The sequence below is a fragment of the Notothenia rossii genome, assembly GCF_949606895.1.
Source record: "Notothenia rossii genome assembly, chromosome: 8".
In the NCBI taxonomy this organism is placed as follows: Eukaryota; Metazoa; Chordata; class Actinopteri; order Perciformes; family Nototheniidae; genus Notothenia; species Notothenia rossii.
The window spans coordinates 74,241,846-74,263,691 of NC_136906.1; the positions used below are offsets into that span (position 1 = coordinate 74,241,846).

At 40.4% G+C, this 21,846-nt stretch overlaps 1 protein-coding gene and 1 long non-coding RNA gene across 5 annotated transcripts in view; both read right to left on the reverse strand.

Annotated features, from left to right (window-relative positions):
* Window positions 1–1,173: 1,173 nt before the first annotated feature.
* Window positions 1,174–6,270, reverse strand: LOC307016830. 3 transcript variants are annotated; one of them, XR_013801922.1, is made up of 4 exons: window positions 5,777–6,270; window positions 4,191–4,299; window positions 3,301–3,334; window positions 1,174–1,298 (listed from the first exon to the last, which is right to left on the reverse strand). It is a non-coding gene; the product is annotated as an uncharacterized lncRNA (long non-coding RNA). The 3 variants fall into 3 exon arrangements; XR_013801923.1 differs by lacking the exon at window positions 5,777–6,270 and adding an exon at window positions 4,729–5,124; XR_013801924.1 differs by lacking the exon at window positions 5,777–6,270 and adding an exon at window positions 4,456–4,573.
* Window positions 6,271–6,845: 575 nt separating this feature from the next.
* Window positions 6,846–21,846, reverse strand: part of scara3 (scavenger receptor class A, member 3) — a 16,725-nt gene continuing 1,724 nt past the window's right edge. Inside the window, exons 1-12 of one of the 2 annotated variants that reach the window (XM_079644118.1) lie at window positions 20,083–20,191; window positions 18,767–18,802; window positions 18,290–18,331; window positions 17,589–17,708; window positions 14,115–14,195; window positions 12,829–12,947; window positions 11,739–11,983; window positions 10,253–10,472; window positions 9,801–9,889; window positions 9,323–9,515; window positions 9,008–9,185; window positions 6,846–8,540 (exon numbers count right to left, since the gene is read on the reverse strand). In XM_079644118.1, the coding sequence (XP_079500244.1) occupies window positions 8,050–8,540; window positions 9,008–9,185; window positions 9,323–9,515; window positions 9,801–9,889; window positions 10,253–10,472; window positions 11,739–11,983; window positions 12,829–12,947; window positions 14,115–14,195; window positions 17,589–17,708; window positions 18,290–18,305 (1,752 nt within the window). In that variant the 5' untranslated portion in view covers window positions 18,306–18,331; window positions 18,767–18,802; window positions 20,083–20,191 and the 3' untranslated portion in view covers window positions 6,846–8,049. Of the gene's footprint in view, window positions 8,541–9,007; window positions 9,186–9,322; window positions 9,516–9,800; window positions 9,890–10,252; window positions 10,473–11,738; window positions 11,984–12,828; window positions 12,948–14,114; window positions 14,196–17,588; window positions 17,709–18,289; window positions 18,332–18,766; window positions 18,803–20,082; window positions 20,192–21,846 lie in introns of those variants that run through there. The other variant, XM_079644117.1, reaches the window with a different exon arrangement.

Consider the following 21,846-nt stretch of genomic DNA (forward strand, 5'->3'; position numbering starts at 1 on the left):
CTCTACGTCTAGGAACGTAGTTATTTTTCAGTTGTTGATAAAACATCTTGTATTTTTATTTGGATAAGTCAGCCGCATGTGTTGTGTAATGTTTGGATTTATGCTTCTGGGGCATTACTCATTACGGTTTCTCGTAAGGGTTCATTAAATGGGATGAAGCGTTTAATTGGAATTAGCCTTAATAAAATAAGCACTTAAAAACTGAAGAAGTTCACACGACAGTTTCTGGAGACAACGCTATACTCTCTGGATCAATATGCCAAAAATAAAATGAAGGAAAACAGATCAGCAAAAGTCCTCTGGCCGGTAAGCGCAGAATAATCTTCCTCATTGGGCTGCAGCTTCACTCCAAACTCCAAACACATGGTTATAATAATACAAGACCTCACTTCTCCCCTGCTGCAATGCAAAGAAAAACAAACACATAATACCTTAATTTAGTCTCGGTATGAAATGCTAGGTTATTCATTTAAATCCTATCGGAGCAGGCAAGTTATTTCTCATAAAGCGGAGGAACAAAGGCTCAGATAGTCAAGCACGAGCCGGGCTGCTGCTCAAGGTTAACAGGTGTGTGACGAGAAAATATGTGTTTTGATAACCTTTTCTGGTATTAGGTGTTATTTATTTTCGCCAGTGACCATCATATTGACTCTATCTTTCCACTAAGCTGCATTGATAGTAGGAAAACACCCAGTGAAGTCTGGCTAAAGTATAGAGACCCAGGGGCGGACTGGGACTAAAAATCAGCCCTGGAAACTCGACCCACTTCGGTACCGACCCTAACCCTAACCCGGTATTCCGACCCTAACCCTAACCCGGTATTCCCAATGGCCAGTCCGCCCCTGTAGAGACCTGACCTAATTTACCGGAGTTCAGTGAGACAGAGGCTTTTTGCAAAACCAGGCTAGCCAGTTTTTAAATTCCTTCTTTAAGTAAAGATATATTATTTGCTAGCCTTGCTAATCCAGGTTTAAAGCCTATTACACAGACCTAATACTAGGGAGTTGTCAGGGTAAAGTCTGTCGAATGATTCTGGCATCAATGGTAATGTCTGGGTTAGGGTTCATTTTGAGGGTTGCAATGCATGTGAAAGGAGCTTGAGTGTTAAAACAATGTTTAATAAGCATATAATCAAAATGTCCTGATAAACAGGGACCAGAACTTCTCCTGTTTTCCAAACTTCAAGGGGAAACTTGTGAAGTAAACAAGGACCGGGTTCAGACTGTTCCTCCATCGCCTGTCGTGACTCTGCAGACGCTCTGTGCCCGGAGTGAGTCTCCCTCTCCTCGCTGCAGCCACTGCCAACAGAAATACTTTCTTAAGCTGCTTGACTTAGGGTTCAAAAGGTCGGTCCGGGACCTTTTTTCAAAGTCAATATCTTTAAAAAAGTAAGGGAACATTTATATATATATATCATACTCTGCCCCCTCAACCTGGAACACACTTCAGCAGGAACTTAAGCTGAGCAGTTTGATACCCATCACAGATTTTAAACACATTTTTAAAAAGCTGGAGAAATCATCTGTGGGTGTTTGCACCTGCAATATCTGACTACTTGTTACGATGTTTTATTTGATTGTTGCCTCTGTGTTTAGTGTCCTGTCTGTCTGTAACTTTGTGTGGTGGTGTCACTGAACAGGTCTCTCTTGAGAATGAGACCTTGTGTCTCAATGAGATTCACCTGCATAAATAAAGGCTAAATAAAAAATAAAAATTTCGGTGTGCAGCCAACCTTTGGATTGTAAAAGTCCCAGAAAATAGTTTTGACAAATGTTTTTTACTCGTTAAAAAACTAAAGTTTGGTGACAGTGATAGATGATCCTATTTAGAGGTGAAACAACATCTTTGTTTTGGATGTCACCGGTAAATTACACATTTTACCAGGCAATACCGTCTCAGATAACTATAATGCAATCTTTACCAAAACCTGTAAACTGCATTTAAGGGTTTCTTGTAGACCATTGCATAATTGGGATTGAAGAATTGATTCTTGGCACATAAATAAGATCATTATGTATGTGGGGTAAGGTATTTTCAAGTGAAAAGGTGAAGTCACACGTCATTGATGTTAGAGATCAAGTTGAGTAGCAAGGCTCATTTTGTCAAATGTAAAGTCATCCAATTTGAGACTCCAGTCTGACCCGGGTCCAGTCATGTACCTTTAGTCGACAACACAGCTGGTGGAAGGACTCACAATCTCACAATTTCAATCATAGTCCTAAATTCTTTATTTATTTTCAGAGTTAGTTGCTGACTCACTACACACATTGCAGCAGGTGTGCTCTCCGATGTTTCTCTCTCTCTCCCACACACACTAATGGTTACCTGAGCTGTAGTGAAAGGCCAAGTGTGTTTTTACAGCTGTCTACGTAATGAGCTCTTTGGGGGCCTGTCAAGTCAACGGTTAGCTAACATCTCAAATTGTATGTGTGTTTGTGTGTGTGTGTGTGTGTGTGTGTGTGTGTGTGTGTGTGTGTGTGTGTGTGTGTGTGTGTGTGTGTGTGTGTGTGTGTGTGTGTGTGTGTGTGTGTGTGTGTGTGTGTGTGTGTGTGTGTGTGTGTGTGTGTGTGTGTGTGTGTGTGTGTGTGTTGGTTGAGGTTAGGTAATGTCTCTCTGCATACCACCTCCCATTCCTGACAGATTCAATGTCATCATGACTGAAATTACACAACCTGACGTGGGAATCAATGTGACAGACAGCTGAGGGAAAGCATGAAATATAAATGTTATTAAATTACTCAGAGTGTGTAACTTTTCTGCCTGGAGATCCGTACATTTTAAACATACATAAAAGAGATGAAGAGATAAGATGGAAAAGGAACTGATCTGTATTGCAAAGTTGTTATATTAATAAGTGGTGTTAACGCTTCAGGGGTACAATTGCCACTGCTGTCGATCTTAATACAAATGTAAGTAGTTATTGACATAAGAATTAACTTGAGTAAGGAGTTCATTTTGAGAGGTTTTAAAAGGGAAAAAAAGCATGTGAAGAGTCACTGACGTTTGCTTTCTGTTAATCAGATGACTCAGTAAATAATAAGTTCATAAAACACAAATGTTATTGTTTTCAAAGGTGTTATCTTCAGCAAAACACTGTCTGATTGGTGAACTCTACAGTGAGTTAGCAAACTTGACAAATTACTTAACTAGCTAAGGGGCATTGACAAAGCAAAGTTATGTAATGATAGCTTTTTACTAATCAAGAGTGATGCAAGGCAATAGCATGGATATAAAATAACTCCATACAGTGTTGGAGGTGGGCTACTGTTCAATTGTTTGACTGCCGAGTGATACATGTACCTGTTACTTCTGTTGGTCATCCGTGTCTTTTCACCTGAAAGGAGGAACAAAAGTGACAATGGTTTGGACCTTTACATTTTTTACAACTTTAACATCTTAGCTATCTCCAAGCAAATTAGGTTTCCCTAATGGGAAGTTGATTTAGCAAAAAAAGATCCACTAAAAAGATCCACTGATTGACTCTTTGCCAATTTAAGTTTTAAATTTCTTTTGTCCAATAACATCACAGCACAGCATGGACGTTTGTATTGCATGGTGTGGCCTCTACGAAAATTGGCTTTGAAGCGCGGTGCTCTTCCTGGAGGCTTGTGCTGTGGCAGCTAATTAGCTAATGTAGCTAAATGAGGGTTAGCTAGGTGGCTTTTACCAACATGGTAAATGGACTGTACTTATATAGCGCTTTATCCAGTCTTTACATCCCCTCAAAGTGCTTTTACACACTACATGTCATTCACCAATTCCTACAGAGCAGTGTACCTTACTCTAGGAACTAACATTCACACACCGTTGGCCATCGGGAGCAACTCAGGGTTAAGTATCTTGCCCAAGGATACATCGACATGTTGGCTGCACGGGCTGGGATCGAACCCACAACCTTCTGCTTGAAAGACGACCGCATTCCCTCGTAGCCACAGTCGCTGGTTGCTTTGGTAAACTAGCTGGTTATGTAGGGTAATTTGAGAAGAGCAAGCGAGTTGGTATCACAGAGCCAATGGTTTGAATAAAGTATTCATAGACATTACAGATAGTAACGTTAATAAAAAAATGTGTTTTTGCAATGTCACGGCACTGCCAACCTCTAAAGATACTGAATGCTGTTCATATAACCCCCTTCTTTATAAGGTTATTCATCGAATTAGACCCAACACTAACTGACAATCTCCTCTCACCCATGTGCAGGCGCACAGTCAGCAGGAAGCGGTCCTGGGTCCTACGGGTGTAGCTATTACTCCATTACAGTCCATCACAGCTACTCAATCCACTTCACAGCCAATCAGCCTTACAGTGTTCATGTGGAAAGAGGGAGAGAGGTGTTACATCCTGGTCGTTAATGACTCTGAGAAATTAAATAAATAAATGATGATGTAGAGCTTTCAGCCTGTTGCTATGCCTCTAGGGTGAGAAAATTACTCAAAGCGATGAAATATATTCCACCTGGAAAAGTCAGAGCTAGCTCCAGAAAAGCACATCTGGTCTTTGGGTTTATGCTGGCTCAGATTGGTGTTTTTCACCACAGCTATAGCACACCATGCCTCCACTATTCACACGGCTTACTTCACTTCCTTGGACTCTCTTTGTCTCTGTCCGTGTTGGAGATGTTCATGCTTTAGCCTCACTCGCAGCTGTACTTTTACAGTATTTATTCTACCTCCAGGTCGATTAAACATTTCAAAACACAATAAAAACATTGCTGCTTTCCTCATTTACCCAAAAGAGGACGCTTAAGAGGTTTTCCGTCTTGATGTACATCCGTGGGGTTGTTTTCTCATGGATTAGAGATGTTGAGCCACTATAATAAGTAGAACACAGTAATTAACCTCCTCCAGAAATCCCCTTAGCGACCCCTGGCAATTTGAAGTTCTCAAATATACCTTGTTTGTAAGCGTGTGGTGTACACGGCAAACCGAAATTAACAAGTGATTCCTGCCAATGTAAACAGGACTTGGTTCCCTTAGCCCCCGTACTACTCAAGGGAACCTCAGTGTGATGGGGCGCTGACAATTTGAAGCATAAATAACTGCATGTTGTTGTTACTGATATGATCTCGATGGCGCTGAGAAAGCACATTGAAAAGATTAAATACAGATTTGTTTTAACCGCAATGTAATGATCAGGAATTGTACACGGTGTACAATGTATTTATTGCAGATTTGTCAATCCTCACCTGACTCCTTTTTACTGTTAAATCTGCATTCATAAATAGTTTTGGCCATTTCGACAACAAGCTAACAAACTTACAGCTCTTACATAAAGTTGTTGTTCTCTTAAAGTTGTTTTGGCATATAATGTTAGCATACATTTTCTTATATTATGAGGCAGAGATTAAACTATTGTCTATAGAGTGCAGAGGTTAATCCAAAGCCCTTGTGCCTTTGACTCTGAGAAACACTAATTACAAATCCCCTGCACCTGCACCAGTTTCAGCCACACCATGGCAGGAGAAGGGGGTTCGTAATTAGAGTTACTCAGCGGAAAATACTTAAAAAGCATAGGCTAAATGTAATAAAACCCCATAATAAATACATTTAAAAAAGTAATGCTCTTAAAAACTCTATGGGAGAAAAATGGAGAACAGATGTAACTTCGACACGAGTTGAGTTATGAGTTATTATTTTACACAGCATTTCTATTGCCACACTTCAAAATGTGTATCAAAGTAAGTAGATGGAAACACTTCTAATCCCCTTTGCCAAACACAAGTCATACCTTTAGAGTTATAGTGAATTTACAGTCTGTTCGTCCACTTCATACCTACCATAAATCCTCTGTTTCTGCCGTTGTTTCTTTACTTTCTCAGTACTTCTCTCTTGTGGTGACATCTGTTATACTTTGCCCTGTCCGCCAACTGATTCACGGCTCCCCATGTGGAAATAGTTTGACTGCAGGAGGTCCAGCTCTCCATAAGAGGACAAATTATACCAGTCAGATTGAAGGGAATCTGATGTGTAAGTAAAGCATTTAAATTCAGACCTATAAATATCTTATCCTGGATTTTATATAAGCCATATTTTCCTGCTTCATAGATCAGAAACAGCAGCGATTGTACGCTCCAGCTTCAGGTTTCAGAGGTGAAAACAGCGAGTGATTTAGAGCAAATGTTGCGTGCTCATAAAGTTATGAGAACCGGAGGACGAAAGGGCTTTGGGTGGATTCTTGAAGGAAGTTTTTCTTGGGTATCAGGTTCTTAACATCCCACCAAGCATGTTTCAGCACTGAGGAAGAGATGGTGAAAATATCAAGAAGTCAGCAGATCAGAGCGGCCCGCTACATGGAGCTGAGTTTCTACAACATAACATGCGTCAGACATTAATGTTAGCTGATTCTTACAATAAAATCTTCTGAAAGCTGATGATTTTAGGCATATCAAATGTATTGTTTGTTATCCTAAACTCTTATTTATGGACAACTGTACCCATTGAATTCTACTGTGAACTACAAAATGTTAATCGTATGGCAAATGTTAAAACAACAGGGAAAATTACATTATATTTCATTTAGCTGACACTTTTATCCAAAGTTACTTACAATGACCAATTACAGGGACATTCTCCCTGGAGTAACTAAGGGCTAAGGGCCTTACTCAAGGGCACACTAGTCGTGGTGTTCCTGGCGGGATTTGAACTCACAACCTTCCGATCAGCCCACCTCACTATCCATTAGACCACCACTATCACAAAATGTAGAGAATCGAATATTTTTAAGTCCGTGGAAGCTTACCTCAAAGATCCAATGAGAGGGGTTAGACATGTGTTTTGAATTAATGTCTACTCCCTTTCCCTCAACAATGGCACGCTGCTCTGGAAGTACATAGGATACTGACTGAGAACGAGTTAAAAAAAAGCTTTATTGAAGTTCGATGCAAGCCAGTCGCATTTCATTACAACACACAGGTTTTCCAAAGAATTAAGTTTGCCTTTTTGAAAGATTTTTATGTGATATAAAAAGTTATTTATGTTTGTTTTATAAGATCTAAAAACCCTCTTTGGTCATTCCTCTGCTTTCTCAAGTGTTACATTATTATGCCTTGTTGTATTGAATGAGTGATCTGTTAGCCTTCACACCAAAACGTTTCAACATAGGTCGAAGAGAGAGTTACTTTCTTTATTCTTGCAGCAACAATAGAAGCAAACGTTGCACACAATGTAAAACAAAAGTCATTAGAGCGCAAATTCAGAAGCCATGAATTCTAAAACTTGACTTCTTCAATCACTGATCATAAAATGACATATTTGTGAAGAAGATGTAAGAAAAGTCTTCAGAGTACCTGCTCTGAAATGCCAAAAGATTAAAAATCCTTCAATGTCACACTTTAAGAACCAATAAAGTGCCATCCATCTGAACATAATGTGTCAATGTGTACCTAATGTAACAAGTAAAGATTTTGTTTCTGTGCCAATATGGGAATGTAAGCCTTTGAGTAGCTCTGACGGGAAACACCATCACTTTAGTCCTTATCCTTGGCTAACAGCTCTATTTATTGCCCAAGGAGGTTTTGTTGGTTTGACAAAAACCATTTTCAACCATGTACATTCAACCAGGCAAGACTTCAATACAGATGTTTTTTTTCATTCCTATTCATATTATCAGCTAAAACAAGTTTTTAATTCTGGTAAAATATCATCATACTGTACATGGACAGAGCCTTTTGTATTCTTTAGCTTCCTGGACAAGGAAACACTCATGAAAAGATGTATAGAGACCCATGTGTTGCATGACAGCAGCTTCCTCCAACATAAGACCATTTCCATTTTCTGTCCAAACGCAGTCTGTTTCTGGCTTCAGGTACTGTGTCATCTCACTTCTCAACAACAGCTCAGTTCTGTGTTCTCTTATCTACACCGTCCTCTTGGTTCCTTTCTTGTGGCCATGTCATTATATCAGGGGAATTCCCCCTTTAAAGCACAATCCCATTTTTGCATAATCCCAGAGAAACTGGATTTTTGCGTCCCCAGTCACAATGGATGATTTTCCTTCATCTGGTTAATAAGTCCTCTTGGTACCAGACAGATCACCTCTGGGTCCATCTTCTCACTGCCTCATGGTTGCGGGGGCTGGTCCCCTGGCCCCCTGCAGGGTGTTGACGGGGGCCTGAGGGTATGGCAGGCCTTGAGGCCCAGGGTATCCCGGCTGTCCAGGCGGTCCCACTGGTCCTGGTTTCCCCCGGGCTCCTGGTGGCCCAATGATGCCCGGGAGTCCTGCCTGACCCTGGAGGCCTGACAAACCTAAGGGCCCATTGGCTCCTTCTAAACCGTGTAGGCCTGCGTCCCCTCTCTGGCCCTTCTCACCACGCGGTCCAGGTGGGCCAATAGGCCCTTTATCTCCTTTGATCCCTGCTGCGCCTCTGTGTCCAGTGGGGCCTGTTTCACCCGGGGCTCCTTTGGGCCCGAGAGGACCTTTCTCTCCAGAATTTCCCCGGCCTCCTGGCGGGCCTCGGTCACCTTTAGTCCCACTCAGTCCCATTGGTCCTTTCGAACCGCTCTCACCACGGTTCCCTTTTGGCCCGGGTGGTCCAGGAGCACCTGTTGAGGGAGGATGGTGAGGTTCAGTTAAAAAGTTAAGTGTACAGAGCTGCAGCGAGCCGTTTAGTGGAGAAAGTGAATACTGCTGCTGAATACACACACTTTACAGAGATGCTGTATGCGAAACCAATGTGAGTTTGGAAAATTGCACAGTATTTTTCTATTTTAGTATACCTCAACAATGGAATTATGATCAGTGGAAATGGCCATGGCATGGGACCTTTAAATAAATGTTGGTTTGGAATAACCGAATATGGAGCTAAAAGGTTTTTTATGTTTATTTATAATTCATTTAGGCTTCCAGGTTAAGTGCATTCAGGGCACTGCGGCTGATTCAGTTCAGATTCTAGAGATAACTAGCAGATTTTTCCACCCCTTTGACCAATTCAGTGCATGAAGAATAGACAGAATCAGCCATGATTTTGACAGCCCTATTCATTTCATATATATGGCAACCACTACCGTACCTTTTATTATAGTGAAGTTCTTTATGAGCGTGGTATGGTGCACATCCACGAGCTTCATCTCCTCCATCACCATGGACAGATTCCTGACGTCTACATCCAGTCGGACATTCAACAACATGTTTTGCTGTCTCAGTGTGTCGGCCAAGTGGAGGAGTAACAACACCGTGTTGTTGAGGTTCTGGACAAAAGAGACGGGACGCGTCAGATGTGAGGAGAAAGAAAGAAGCAAAGTAGAAAAAACCCAACAAACACAGGAAGACTCCAGCTGTGAAGCATACATAAGGAAGGAAGGAAGAACTCTTTAATGTGTCCTACCTGTAGATCTTCAGCGTGTCGGCCCATGCGGCTCTGGCAGGACGAGCTCTCGATGTTGATGTACTTGTACATGCTCTGGACGTGGCTGACGGTGGCGTTGATGCTGGAGGAGATTGTGTCGATCTCCATGGAGATGGAGTTCAAACGACTATCCAATGCAGAGAAACGCTCACCCGTACGATTCTCATAGTACCTAAAGAGAAGGGTAGCAGAGTCCAGGTCGGATTTTACATTTCCTGAGCGGAGAAAAGGTTATACTTGGAAAGCACATGTTTTACTCAAATTAGCAATTAGCAATTATAATTAAAATTCAAAAGGACAAACTGCCTGAGTTTTCTTTATTATGCTGGATGCAAATGGTTTGCTTTGGACATCTGAATAAAAAGGAAAAACCTGGATGTTTAGAATCAGGCATAAAAGGATACAACTAAGTCAATACGATGCCCTCTCATGTGTACATGTATGAAATGTGTGTTACCTGGAATGGTAGTGCAGGTCATGCAAGTTCTCCTCGTGTTCATCCATGAAAGAGGTAACATTGTCGAGTTGCATCTGCAGGTTCATCACCTGCGATTGGAAATGTACATAATAAAGAATTTATCAAGACAACAGGTAAAAATAGAGGAAGTTGTATGTTTGTGTTGAGCGGGATGAACCATAATAGTCTGTCTCTCATTTCAAACCTGATCATAAAGCAACAGGATTTTACCGTTACAGTTAATGAGTGTGCGTGCTAAGCGATGGACAGGCCATGGCGACTTTCAGGACTTTTTGAGGCCATCCTTACCCTAACACTAGAGTGGGGTCAACAAAACTGGCAGTGGCTGGCGTAAGCGCAGTTGTACAAGTTGTAGGAGTTTTAGAAGTTTTACCAGAAATTATTTAGTTGCTTTTTTCAAATTATACTTGAAAACTGAAACAGACACACACCTGCTGTGTGAGGTCGTAGTACACCTCAGTGGACATGGCGGTTCTCTGTTGATCTGTTACGATGTTGTTTTGTAGGAGGCGCATTGTTTGTGTGGTGCTGCTCGTGTTGGATTTCATTGCGCTCAGAACTTGGCTGTAGTTCTGCCAGTCGGTTGTCAACTTCTGGAGGACCAGAGTCTCCTCATCAGCTTTTCTCTGCAAGGCATCGATCCACTGTGTACTGGAGAGCACAGGAAAACAAAGAAGACGTTATTACATTATTTTTAAAAACTGTGGAAGCTACCAAAAAGTATATGATGAGAAGATGTTTTATTAAATCAAATGTTATCTAACTATGTATCTATCTATCTATCTATCTATCTATCTATCTATCTATCTATCTATCTATCTATCTATCTATCGATCTGTCTATCTATCTATCTATCGATCTATCTATCTATCTATCTATCTACCTATCTATCTATCTATCTACCTATCTATCTATCTATCCATCTATATATATATCTATCCATCTATATCTATCTATCTATCTACCTATCTATCTATATCTACCTATCTATCTATCTATATATCTGTCTATCTATATATCTATCTATCTGTCTATCTATCGATCTGTCTATCTATCTATCTATCTATCTATCTATCTATCTATCTACCTATCTATCTATCCATCTATATCTATCTACCTATCTATTTATCTATCTATCTATCTATCCATCTATCCATCTATATCTATCTATCTATCTATCTATCTGTCTATCTATATATCTATCTATCTGTCTATCTATCGATCTGTCTATCTATCTATCGATCTATCTATCTATCTATCTATCTATCTATATCTATCTACCTATCTATCTATCTATCTATCTATCTATCTATCTATATCTATCTACCTATCTATCTATCTATCTATCTATCTATCTATATCTATCTACCTACCTATCTATCTATCTATCTATCTATCCATCTATATCTATCTATCTATCTATCTATCCATCTCAATTGGTCACGTTCTACAGCATGTTTGAATCAGCATTATGTTTTCCAGCTGAGCCTTTTTCAAAACGTAACTCCCAGTTATTATTCTTTCTGTACTTTGCCTTCATAAACAATGATTTGCTTGTCAAAAAAGTGCAGTGGGGGCTTTGACTCTGACAGCCACTGATTTCCCTCTTGGCCAGCTCACTCAAAGGTCATGAACACAATGTGTACATTAAGCTAATGAGACGTGATAATCATCTAGCATGGGGGTTGATAAAATCATATGAATACTGTAAATGTATTTATTTTATTAATGAAAACTGTGGTGAAATTTAGCCAACAATATTTTTTCCAGGACAGTTGACAAAAATAGCTAAAACAGGATTTCAAAATTAAAGTGAGAACATCATATATATTATTCTCATTAATGAAAAAAGACACAACGAAGAATAATATTAGATCAAGCTTTGGTCATCCCTCTCTTTTCCTATCCTTTATTCACCTGAGAGCCACTGTAGTGTTGACTTGCTGCGATGTGGCTTTGATCTCGTACTGATCCTCCGCCAGCGTCTTCATTTTCTCTTCAGTTTCCTCGATCACTTCCTTCCAGCCCTCCACTCGTTCCAGGTATCTTTCCAGCGACTGGTTGAGGAGTTTGATTGACATGAGGTGGTTCTGCATGTCGCGCGTCAGCCGGCTGCTGGTGGTCTTCAGCATTGTTTGGGTCTGGGAGGCCCCGTCCAGGACCTTTAGGGACCAAAGGGTCAGAAATGTAATGTGTTCGGACGACTGGTTGAACAAAACACAACCTTGGAAATAAACAGAGGTGGGAAGTAGTGCAGTACAAATACTTTGTTACTTACTTAAGTACATTTTTCTGGTATCAGTACTTTACTCCACTTCTTATTTTTCTGACGACTTTTTACTTTGATTTCTTACATTTTGAACAAAAATACCTGTACTTTCTACTTCTTACACTTTGAACTCAAATACCTGTACTTTCTACTTCTTACATTTTGAACACAAATACCTGAACTTTCTACTTCTTACATGTTGAACACAAATACCTGTACTTTCTACTTCTTACATGTTGAACACAAATACCTGTACTTTCTACTTCTTACATTTTCCAAACAGGCTGGTTCCTTTAGTTTGAATGTGTGTTTGGTGGCGTGATCATTATTATTCAGAGTCATTGCGTGCCTATTGATTTGAACACGATCCGTGTATCCATCATTTCCTACTCTTCTCTAAAGAAGAGGGACCAATGAAAACGTTGTCATGTTGCCGTTGTTCAGCATGGAAACATTCATTAGCTAACAAGGACATTATTGTTCTATTAATATAAAGGGAGGTCAGGTACTCTTTAAAACAGCTGCTAGTTATGGGTACTTTTTACTGAAGTACATTTCAAAGCCCATACTTCATTACTTTTACTTGGGTGAAGAAGTTTAGTCAGTACTTCTACTTTTACCAGAGTATTTTTAAACACGAGTATCTGTACTTCTACTTCAGTAACGGATGTGTGTACTTTTGCCATCTCTGGAAATGAAGCCTTTGCCTGTTAGAGCTTGCTGTGTGGTCTATCGTACCTGCTCCTGTCCCAGTATCATTTTCTGGATCTCTTCAAACTCGTTCTTCAGTCGGCTGATCTCCTCGCTGTACAGAGTCACATCCAGACATCCTGAACAGTTAGAGGTGGAGCTCAGGTCTGAGGTGGAGGCAGAGAAATAAAGACAGTGAGGCAGGATAGGTTTTTGAAAAATAAATATTTTAGTTCCTCAGAAAAAGTGAAACTTGAACACTTAAGATCCAGAATAGCTACAAAATGTACCTTGTGGAGGTCGTCAAGAATATTTGTTTTTTAACATTTAACAATCTCAAAGGTCTTTTTATTTTAACAAAAAAGCGTTTTAGTTATAGAAAACAGCCAATTCAGGCTCTTTTAGTGCTGTCAATAGCCGCGTTCACACCGCAGTACTTTTCCCACTTTAGTTCCGATATAGTTCCGAAATGTCGCGTTCACACCAAAAAGAGTCGGAACTAAAATGAGTTAATCAGAACCTTTTTACTCCCTTTTCCGTCCCTGCTAGAGAGCAGGGACTTTCGTGGGAGAAAAAGGTTCCTATTTCTGATTGGCTGGGCGGATTGCAAACCACGCCCTGTAAAACTCAAAAAAAGATTTGTGAAGCCACCATTTTATTATCCTCGCATTAGCATTAGCATTAGCCCAGCGCAGAAACGCAGAGAGACTAACTTATGGCAACACAAAAGAAAACATGGGAGCGGTGGAGATGAGGAGGTGTCGGCGTTCTGGCGATTTACTCGGAAGGCTTCAGTAGAAGCTGCTGGGAGTCCCAGCAGCTTCTACTGAAGCCAGTCCCCAACTCCGGGGACTTCCGGCCGGGGACTTCGGGTGGCAGTATACGCCGTGAAGTTGTTTGCGGCCTGCCAGTAAACCCAGAAGAAGAAGTGACGTCAGCGGCTTTATTTGCATAATCCTCCCTCAGGGACTTATTCCGGTGTGAACGCGATCTGTACTTAGTTCATGAGAACTAAAGAGTTCTCATGAACTAAGTTCTCATGAACCTTTGTGGGAAAAGTACTGCGGAGTGAAAGCGCCTAATTACGTAAACAATGAAGATTTTGTGTAGAAATGTATGAAATGTCAGAAGAAAATGTAACTAAATTCACCATTTGCCTAAAAAAAAGAAAAACTTCTGTGGCGAGTCATTTTCCAATTAAATTTGTTTTCCCGTAATCTCGCAAAAATGTCCCAAATTTGGATCAATAAAGTACTGTCTTATCTTATCTTATGTTTAGGGTCTATGAGGTCCCCCTGACTTCATAATAACATATAATACTAAAGCTTCTTTACCCTCTATTCCTTGCTGAGCCCTGGTGATCTTGTTGTGGTAGACGGACTCCTCCCCAGAGAGGTTGTTGACCTTCCTAAACACTGGAAACACAAAGACGATTGAGTTATTGGAAAGAAAATTGTTCTTGTGTTGGAATATGACATACTCTCATTCCCAAGCTCAGGGTTTATGTTTCAGTGTAGGGGTATGATTCTGCTCTTGCAGAAGTCAGTGAAAGTCAATCGGGAATCAAATCATTAGCTTTAAACATGCAAACGATTATTTATGATGGTTTTTGCATGCTGAGGAATAGATTAAAAAATGATCAACATCAGCAGTATCACGGTGTTGACAGGACATAGGAAGTATTTAAAGTAGTGAAAACAGGAAGTTGTAATTTAAGGCCTGACACCAAGTTTTCATTAGCTAAGAAACGTAACCCAACCACGAAGAATGATGGTTTAGCCAGCCGGCCAGGTCCTGCTTCTTTCCCCACATATTTCCCAAGAGAGCAACAATTATTTAGTGAGTGTGAGTTTGTGGGGGTGTAAGTTAGTATAATGTGTGTTTGCCGACCTTTTCAGCATCCTAAGCCCTGACTCAGGGGATTAATGCAGTCGCTGTTCCATTGTATGTTTACATATATAAATGCTTCCACATGCGTTCTGCGCGTACCACCTGCTCCACTGTATTAGCTGCTGTGAATACGGCTCATTTAATCAATACTCTGGAACAATGCAACATTAATTGTTTTTTAAAGGTCACCTATTATGCAAAATCCAATTCTTCATGTCTCTTCTACATCAACATGTGTCCCCTCTGTGTAAAGAGACTCTGAAAGTTTCAGGAAAAAATATTCTCTCTCTTTTTGTCCTGATCCATTTCTATAAAAACCTGTCTGAAAATGAGCTGATCAGATTTTGGCCACTTTATGATAACGATGTTTTGGCTTGTGTAAACATTAGCCAATCAGCAACCAAGGTAACCCCCCCCCCCCCCCTTATCACCTGAATCTCCTCCTAGAGCACCATTGTCTTCTTTTTAACCAAATCTCTTTCAGAGGGGCGTGGGGAGGGGCTCCTTATTTTCCTCTAAAGTAACAGACAGAGAATCAGCACTTTGGAAACAGGGCTGAAACAGAGGGGATTATGGGTAATGCTGCAATGATCTGTTTGGTGTTTGGAGCCAAACACTTCAGAGACATGTTCTGTATATATCTGAGACCTATAATATATTGATGGAAAACATTATAATAGGGACCTTTAACGCTTTAGAAGTGACGGATGGCAAAATATTCAATTCACTCCAAACAATCTGCAAATAGCTAAATCATGTGTTGCTTCATTCCACATTTGTTACTAAAGGAATGTATTTTTTTTATAAAACAGATGTTGAGCAGGAAGCACTAAACTCAAAGGTTATTTTTCTCTGTGTTTTCCTCATGCACATGCACGGTTTGGAGTTGCAGCCAAGTTCAATATCTTTTCTGTTTATACTCAAGTTTCCAGGGCTTTGCGTCAACCTCTAGCACAGCTGTACGAGACCAAATCTAAACTAAGCTCTGTTTCTGTGTATAAAGCATTCTATAAAAAGATGTGATTCTGTGTATGTGGTATGCCTGTTTAAATGGGTTGAAATTTGAAACACCTAAGATGCGTGATAATACCAGGTGTAAACGTATGGGCTCAGAACAGTCTCATAATACACACATGCACACAGAAGGATTCACACTTGTATTTCATGATCCACACTTGTGTTTTTCAATGCACACACAAATGTGTTCCGTTTCATATACATGTGTATTTTTGATCCTCAAATATTTGTTTTCCATTTAAAACCTCTGAACCTACAAACACAAACCGCTTTCTGTGCACGGATCGCTGTGCATTCGTGTGTGGGTTTTTTGAGACTCCCCTGACGGTCACCCGATTCGTACTTGTAATTTCTCTCATCTATAGCCAATCAGATGTCTCCTCCAGTCTAAGCCAATCACATGAGCGCGCCCCCAAGAGGGTATGATTTATTGCGTTCATGACACTTCATATACGCATTTTGCGCAGTCAGCTCGCTAAACAGAGGGCGAAGCTTCAGGTGAACATGCAGAGCTGCGTGTCTCCGTCAGACTCAGCAGCTGATCTGATCTCTCTCGCGTCCGGTTACACTTCACTCGCGTTTATGTCCATATCGATCAGATCCAGCTCTCCTGATCGGCCTTTATAGAGAGCACCGATCAAACTATTAAGAGTGAATATCGGCCGATAATGACCGGCGGGGCTCCCCCCCGTTCACAGTTTACTGTCTAGCAGTAGCACTGGCTTCGTAGTGCACTGATCGATTAGGCTAAGCTAACCTGTAGCTGCTCCCTCCACACTCACAACAACTTCATACAGACATAAATAAAGCAGCTGTATTCGCCATACAGGAAACACACATTCAAAAAGGTTTTGCCTGCCGTTTTTGTGTACACACAAGCATTCATCAATGGTTCGGAAAGTGGCGCTGTACCTTAATAATATAAAGGCTTGTATTTGCGTGCATTTCCTGTTTGGAAAGTAGCAATGTACTGAGTGGAGGTGTCCTGAGTGAGATTAGCTCCATGGACCTGTCAGCTCCGGACTGCGCAAAATGCGTACATGAAGCGTTACGTCATGAACGCAAGAAATCTACCCTCGTGGGGGCGCGCTCATGTGATTGGCTTAGAATTGAGGAGACATCTGATTGGCTAAGAATTGAGGAGACATCTGATTGGCTATAGATAGAAACAATTACAAGTACGAATCGGCTGACCGTCAGGGGAGTCTCAAAAAACCCACACACGAATGCACAGTGATCCATGCACAGAAAGCGGTTTGTGTTTGCAGGTGCAGAGGTTTTAAACGGAAAGCAAACATGTGAGGATCAAAAATACACATTTAAAACTTTTTTCTGTATTTGGATTTTATTTACATGTATATGAAACGGAACACATTTGTGTGTGCATTGAAAAACACAAGTGTGGATCATGAAATACAAGTGTGAATCCTTCTGTGTGCATGTGTATTATGAGACTGTTCTGAGCACATATAAACGGGCTTACAGTCAGTTGCTGTACCTGAATAGCTTCTTCGTGCATTGTGCGACTTTACTTCACTTCCACCATGCCTAACTCTCGCTCTGTACTCTTGAGATCCCCAAAACAGTAGTAAAAGCTTAAGATTTACGACTTTCAGACCCAATAAAAACGTGATGTTAATGTAAGAACCAGCTGTCTGGAGTAAATGGACTAGGTTTAATTAATACACACATAGAAAAATATGACCTTTTTCCATGACAAGCCTTCTTCCCACTTCTTAATGCATATCAGAGAAATAATCAAAATAATTGCAAGGGTGTTGACTGCATCTACCTGAGAGGTTAGTGTCTCTGTGGAGGGGTCAAAGAGATGATATATGGGGGGCTTAAAGACTTCATCACAGGATTCATCGACTGCAACGTGATTGTAAAAGAAAGCTTACCGAGCGATGCCAGCACTGCCACAGTAATGATGAGGAACGCTACAAAGCCATAGAGCACTTTGACAGCCAGCTGGAGGGAGTGGCTCTGCTGACACCTCAGACAGCCGCCCCTGCTGCGACCTGCATGAGGAATCAATACAAACATACATTAATACGTGTGACTGAATAAGTTAATACCAACCAAAAAGTCAGAATCTGATATGCACAAACATTTGATTTGATTGTTCAAGGTCATCAAAAGACAAGTTACAAGTTGCTGTTTAGAGATGATAGAAATATTGTCATCACAATTCACAAATTATCCGACAGCCTCAAAACCCAAAGTTGTATTAACATTTACTTTACAATCAAAGTTGGAAAAAAGCCGAGTATTACCGATAGCAGTCCTCATTTTAAAAGCTTAAGTACCGTAATAGTTTAATCTTTACCAATGCAGGATATTTTATAAGATGATTGTTTGTTTTGTTGGAATAGTTGCAACTTTAGTTTTTAAATTAATTTAGTTGATGCACTATTTCTTACTGAAATGTTATTCAGTATTCGCATTGCATAACCACGATGGCAGGAAAACTCAGATATGTATGTACAAGTCATGCATGTACAGATATGTGTGTATGAAGCATGTCATTGGTGGAAAAGAACATATCACAGATTACATTATTTCTTGTTATTAGATTTGTGTGTATGTGTGTGGCCTTCACCTCTAAATGAAGGCATTTCCTCTTCTCCAGTGAAATCCTCCTCTGAAAAACAGGACAAGGAAAACATTTACGATGTCTTACAACTGACCAAATAACACTGGTATGCAAAAGGTTTAATATTTGAAGTGTTGATTGTCATGTCATTAAAAAAAAAAAATCCCAAAAGTAGGTTCTATTATTCACTGCAGATCTCTCAAACTGCACTTTTGTGTTCTTATCTTTTTATTTTCTTCTGTAACATCACATTTAGAATCATAGTCCAGATCATGGAAGTAATGGTTGTTCTATAGGCATATGGGGAACAGAGATGAGTGGTAATATCTAAACATAAAAATAAAGTTAGTTATAAGTGCCTCATCACATTCCCTCCCTTTATGCATTGATACGGGATCTAATCTGAAAAGCCTACGGACAATCATGTTGAATGTGCGGATCAACATTGATGTTTCTTAGACAATAGAAAACCTCCATCATTACCTTTGAAAAGCTGGTTCTCGTATCCACCATAGTTGTCTGCCAAAGCAAGAGAAAAACAGACATTAAAAGGACTGAAACCAATTCAGCTGGAGCCACAAACAAGTTTTATTACTCCCGTCATAAATCATGAAAAACCAGCTGCCTAACAATCTCCCCCCCCCATCTCTGGAGTCTGCATTGCACTGGGCATGGTCAGTGTGAAGCTGCTATCTCAGCACAATAAAAAGGAAAGGTTTTTGTTCTGCTCAAATGTTTTCTCTGCTCACTCGGGAGAACTCGGTCCCACAGTGGGGTAAAAGTATGAGAACAGTTGTTGGTTTAGTGCGCTGATGCTGGTGGGAGTATTGTGTGTCTGATGAGGTTGTCATCATACACTCTGGGCTGAAATAAGAAACATGACGTCCACAGAATATAACCAGATGGCTTAATAAAACACATAGAATGCATTTAATGTCATGTTTTCATAACTGGATCTAACAGCAATGGATTTTATACAACACGTCATTAAGTGTAGACACCACCCAAACTGGAACCCAACCCCACACCTGAGGCACTTGTTTAAGAAGCATAAACACTCTGGAGGAAAAGAGCAGGGAAACACATTCATTAGCAGGAAGAAAGAGGTTTGGCAGGCTGCTGAGAAGCTGAAGAGAGACAGTTGGATTGTGGTCATGGTGCCGTGTCAGTACTGCCAATGGAGCTGGCCCAAAAGAAAACATTGTTTTATTACATAATGTATGCGTGCACATGTTACTCCAGACCTGTCCCTAAAATAAAGCACATCTAAATGACTTTGCACTGGCGCTTCTGATCGTAGACATGTGGAAAAAGTGTGTTGACTGAGTCTAGACAGATGTGATGTCATTTACATTTATATTCTACTAAATATATATGTCGTTGGTCTCAAAAACTCACCATTTGTTAGCTTTAAAATGGCTCTGAAAGGTTTTAGCAGCCTATTCATCAGCTGACTAATGACATCCAATCATATTCAAACAGGAGGCCTTTATAACGCCCTTGCTATTTTGGTTAAACACATGGTTGAATAGTCAAATGTAGACCGGAGGCAATGAGTGTTTAGTTCTTAAGACACAATTTCTTTAAACAATACATCGGTGGACACAACGTAAGAAGTTGCAATTCTCAATGTAAGAGATAAAAAATGCTTATCAGCAGAAGCATTAAGTGTGACCTTGTCTTCCAATTAATGTTTGTACCTTTAATGCGTTTTGTTTAAAGGTGACCTATCATGCAAAATGCACTTTTGTACGTCTTTTATACATGAATATGTGTCCCCGGTGTGTCAGGGAACTCACCAAGTGTCAGAAAACACAACTGTCTCTCTTTTCCTCCATACCCAAATCTCTAAAAACGGGGCTGCAGCGGATCTGATACAGACTGATACAAATTTGAAAATAGTGTGATCAGTGACGAGGAGCTCCGCCTATATGGCCAACTCTCCACCAATCAGGGGAATGAGAAGTTGCCGTGGCATGGTAACAGCATGGTAACGTGACGCTCGTGCCACGCCCCCCTACTTTGCAGGGGGGCGTGGTCCGCTGCAGCGCATGCAAAGACAGGGTGGAGGAGAGCAAAATAGAGCAAAATGAGGCATGGCTAAAATGCATGATCTGTTTGGTATTTTGAAAAAGAAAACGTATAAATATACCTTATATAGGTATGGCCCAACAATATATTATTAAAATATAGCATGATAGGTCTCCTTTAAGGTGAAACATTGGTATAACTGTAAGTGTGGATTTATAGTTTACAGCACACAATGAGTTGATAAAATATATTTTTTCAAGCCAATACAAAATGTTGCAAAATGTTATCTGAAACCAAAATGTCTGCTGTGAATCAATATCTATGGTTAACCACAGAATCAGCTCAACATGAAGAAAAGTGTGGCCTCTCATCGGGAGAGAAGACGAGAAACAGCAGCACACAATGTCTGATCAAGATGTGTCAAAAACAAAGTTGTTTTTTTCCAACAGATAAAAATCTTTCATTTCTACATCAGACTATTTTAATGCAACCTAAAACTGCATATGTGTGTTCATCCAAAAGGAGAGCTGTCACCATAACAGTCTCTGTAGTATTATGGGATGAAATGATTGTTTAACTTTGGCTTTAACCAAATAAAGAAAACACATGATATAATCTCCTAAAACAATGTCAGTAAAGTTTAGATAGAGAAGAGAACACTTGGCCCGCAGACGCCACGATGAGGTGAATGTTTATGTGAGCGAAGGAAAAGCTGAGGTCACAAAACACTGAGGCGTAATGATGGAGGGAGGAGAGGAGTAAAGGATGGTGGACTCTAACAAACCCTTCAGTTCTACGGATCACCTTAGCTGGGTTTGTTTGGGCCTTAACGTCACTGTCACATTAAGAGGGTTTTAAGCACCAGCAGGCATATATTTTGGCAACAAATCCGGATAAAGCCAGTTTGCACTAGCCGTCCTAAAACAAACAGCCGAATCACAAAGTCTGGTAAACATAGCGGGGCAAAGGGAGACTAAAAGAGCCACGTATATTTCTCAGGATTTCAACAGAAGACTAAAAGGTGTGTGAATATACGAAATGCACAAAAGAATGCAAACGTTGCTCTGTGTCTGCTAGATGTGTAAATGTGCAATTGTTTTTCTAACATTTCCATCAACTTTATAAGGTGAAACAATTCAAATGTTGTGTGTGCAGCTTGTTCTTCTGACCTAAATGCTTGAAAGTCATAACTAAACAGTGAACATTCAACATCAACTTAAAAGCAAGAGAGTATGATGAGTGTAGTAGAAGGATCTCATACCATCATTATTCTGGGTTCAAGTGGAGAGTAATCATGTCCCATACGGTCTAAATCCTGTTTCAGAAACGTTCCCACCCTGATTCAAATGCACTCCTGGAGGGAAACTGAATACTTGTAATTGTTTGGGGTTTCTGTGGCGTGAAAAGAAGGGTCAGATTTAAATGTTTGAATGTCAGCACATTATTTGCTTCTGAAAGCCGATATTCCACAATATCTCGATCATGTTTCACCTCCCTCCCTTTTTCTTTTCTCTCTCTCTCTCATGTTTTCC